General features: G+C 41.5%; 1 protein-coding gene across 1 annotated transcript; it reads left to right on the top strand.

Annotated features, from left to right (window-relative positions):
• The first annotated feature begins 1,590 nt into the window (after nucleotides 1-1,590).
• On the top strand, nucleotides 1,591-2,370 carry LOC118895335 (ferritin light chain-like). Its single transcript, XM_036852259.1, has one exon. The coding sequence runs from the start codon at nucleotides 1,591-1,593 to the stop codon at nucleotides 2,368-2,370; it is 780 nt and encodes a 259-aa protein (XP_036708154.1).
• The last annotated feature ends 1,135 nt before the right edge of the window (nucleotides 2,371-3,505 follow it).

Below are 3,505 nucleotides of genomic sequence, written 5' to 3'. Positions count from 1 at the left end.
GAATTTTTCCTTCTTCCCTATTTATTTGTTTATTATCAGAAGAAACTCATCTATTTATTTAATCTCAGTATAAACATTCCTCACTAATCAGCATTGTCCCCTCTGTCATATGTCAAGTTTTCATATATGTTCTCGGGTCTTTCTTGGCTTTCTCTTTTGTTCAATGATCATTTGGACTTCTCTGTGCCAAAACAACGCTATCTCAATTATTATGGCTTCATCATTAGTTTCAATGTCTGGTTGACCAAGTTTTCTCCTTCAATAAAAATTGAAAAGTGCCTTGGATAGTCTTCCTTTTCCATATAAATATCAGAATCAACTGTCATGTTTCACAAAACCTCTGTTGATATTTTAATTAGGATTACATTAACTCTGCACGTCAATTTGGGGAGAACAACTTTCTTTTAAAAAAAATTGAGCCTTCCTTTCCATGAACATAGCATATTTCTCCATTTACTTAGGTCTTCTGAGTGTCTTTTGATAACATTTTATATTTTTTTCTGTATAGGCTTTATATATCTTTTATTAGATTTCATTTTAGATATCTATTTTTAAGCTATTTAAATGTAATCTCTTTCTAAATTATGTTTTCTATGTGCATGTTGTTACAGAATTGTTTTCTGAATACTTGTTAAATTTTATAGAAATGCAACTGAATTTTGCATATTGATCTTATGGTAAATTCTTATTACTTCTAATAAGCAATCTTTTAGATTTTTTTACATAGGCTATCATATCCTTTTTTGAAAAAATGCAGTCCTTTGTCTTCCTTTCCAATCTTTTTGTCTTTGATTTTTTTTTTGTCTTTCAGCGTGAGATTAATAAAATGGGCAGGGGACCGTGCACAATGCTGGGTTGTTGCTTCATTACCCAGAATCCATCGGGGTCCCCACTACAGTTTGGAACCATCCTAGTGGTGATCGTCCACTCCAGTTTACATATTGATGGGAAGGATTCAGGGTCTGCAGCTGACTGGACTTCAAGAAAGCACCAGTGGTGCCAGGAAATGCTGGCTAGTTGGCAATAGTTTCGTTGGTCCAGTTTGGGAATACTGAGTTGGTAGATCACTGCGCTAGCAGGATTCAAACTTCACCTCCCCTCTGGCTTTTGTGCTATTTTCCTGCCGGGCTCCTCCCTTCACCCCCTGTCATATTCCATTCCCCAACCTCAGAATAAGAACTTTACTCTCCTTCCTTCCTACCACCTGTGGCATTTGGTGGTGGGTAGGAGCAAATCCTTCATTCTATAATCTCAGAATTCATGATATCCTGGGTGTATTTTCACAGGATTTTACTGTATTTATTTGTGTGTTTCCCCCTCTCCTTCCATTATGGTAAACTTCAGAAGGTTGAGGATTTTTATGTTTCATTCATAGCTGTATGTATGCTAGGAGAGTTCCTAGCAGGCAGGAACCCAAGAACATTTATTAAATAAAATGAGCAAATGGACACTGAAATCTTCCATTACATGGTTAATTTCTTCCTATAATTATATCAACTATTGCTTTAAATTTTTAAGGTTTTTTTTTTATCAGATGCATACAAAATTAAAATTGTTGCAGCATCTTGATGAATTCAGTCTCTCTTAATAATGTTTTTAGTGTTTTGTTTTTTAAACTTTGGTCATGAAACCTATTTCAAGGCAGTGCGCTCAGAGGTCCCGCGGACCTGTCTCTTGCTTCAACAGTGTTTGGGCGGAACAGACCCGGGGGGCCCCTTCCTCCAAGCCTCCGACCACCCTCCATCTTTTTTTCCAGTGGCAACTTTCAGAACCAGCCCCTCAGTTATCCTCGGCCTTTGGGACCAGCCAGCACTGTTTTTTGAACTTAACTCCTTATTACCCATCAACCAGATTCCTCAGAATTATTCCATCGAGGTGGAGGCCGCCTTCAACCACCTGGTCACCTTGCATGGGCCGGCCTCCTACACCCGCCTCTCTCTGGGCTTCTATTTCCACCACAGTGACATGGCTCTGGAGGGCTTGGGCCACTTTTTCCGCAAATTGACTGAGAAGAAGCAGGAGGGCGCCAAGCCTCTCTTGAAAATGAAAACCCAGCGCAGCGGCTGTGCCCTCTTCCAGGACGGGCAGAACTCATCTCAGGATGAGTGGACTAAGACCCAGGACACTATGGAAGCTGCCATTCTCACGGAGAAGAAGCTGAACAAGGCCCTTTTAGATCTGCTTGCTCTGGGTTCTGCCTGTGCAGACCCTCAGCTCTGTGACTTCCTGGAGAGCCACCTCCTAGGTGAGGAGGTGAAACTCATCAAGAAGATGGGCAACCACCTGACTAACTTCCGATGGCTGTCTGGTCCCCAGGCTGGGCTGTGCAAGTGTCTCACCGTCCAAAGGCTCACCGTCAAGCATGACTAAGAAGGAGCCTCTGCAGCCCAGCGGCCTTTGAGGAGCCCTCTGGTGCCAGGGCTTCTGCCTGAAGCCTCTCTCTTCAGCCACTAGGCAGTTTTTTAACCACCCTGGAGCCCTCTCCCAAGCCTTGGACCAAATGGAAACAATAAAGCTTTTTGCAGCAACAAAACAAAAACTCCCCCCCAAAACAAAACCCAAAACCCCCCCTATTTCAATACTAACATGACAACAAGCTTTCTTTTGGTTACTATCTGCCACATATGTCTTTTCACTTACTTTTACTTTCAACCTTTTTATGTCCTTATGTTTTTAAAAAAATTTTTATTTATTTTGTTTATTTTTTATTTTTGGCTGCATTGGGTCTTCGTTACTGTGTACGGGCTTTCTCTAGTTGCGGCGAGTGGGGGCTACTCTTCACTGCGGTGCATGGGCTTCTCATTGCCGTGGCTTCTCTTGTTGCGGAGCACAGGCTCTAGGCACATGGGGCTCAGTAGTTGTGGCGCGCAGGCTCAGTAGTTATGGCGCATGGGCTTAGTTGCTCCGTGGCATGTGGGATCTTCCCGGACCGGGATTCAAACCCGTGTCCCCTGCACTGGCAGGCGGATTCCTAACCACTGCGCCACCAGGGAAGCCCTTGCTTTTTTTTTTTCTTTTTTTTAAATAAAGCGCATTTTAAACCCCAAAGCCAGCAGAAGGAAAGAAATTACAAAGATCAGGTCAGAAATAAATGAAAAAGAAATGAAGGAAACAATAGCAAAAATCAATGAAACTAAAAGCTGGTTCTTTGAGAAGATAAATAAAATTGATAAACCATTAGCCAGACTCATCAAGAGAAAAAGGGAGAAGACTCAGATCAATAGAATTAGAAATGAAAAAGGAGAAATAACCACTGACACTACAGAAATACAAAAGATCATGAGAGATTACTACAAGCAACTCTATGCCAATAAAATGGACAACCTGGAAGAAATGGACAGATTCTTAGAAATGCACAAACTGCCGAGACTGAACCAGGAAGAAATAGAAAATATGAACAGACCAATCACAAGCACTGAAATTGAAACTGTGATTAAAAACCTTCCAACAAACAAAAGCCCAGGACCAGATGGCTTCACAGGTGAATTCTATCAAACATTTAGAG

This window comes from Balaenoptera musculus, chromosome 5 (genome assembly GCF_009873245.2).
Source record: "Balaenoptera musculus isolate JJ_BM4_2016_0621 chromosome 5, mBalMus1.pri.v3, whole genome shotgun sequence".
Classification (NCBI taxonomy): domain Eukaryota; kingdom Metazoa; phylum Chordata; class Mammalia; order Artiodactyla; family Balaenopteridae; genus Balaenoptera; species Balaenoptera musculus.
The sequence above is the reverse complement of the archived record's forward strand: the minus strand, read 5'-3'. Positions and strand labels throughout refer to the sequence as shown.

Coding starts and splice junctions, on each gene's coding strand:
- LOC118895335 (XM_036852259.1), top strand. CDS start 1,591: ATGTTTTTAGTGTTTTGTTTTTTAAACTTTGGTCATGAAACCTATTTC.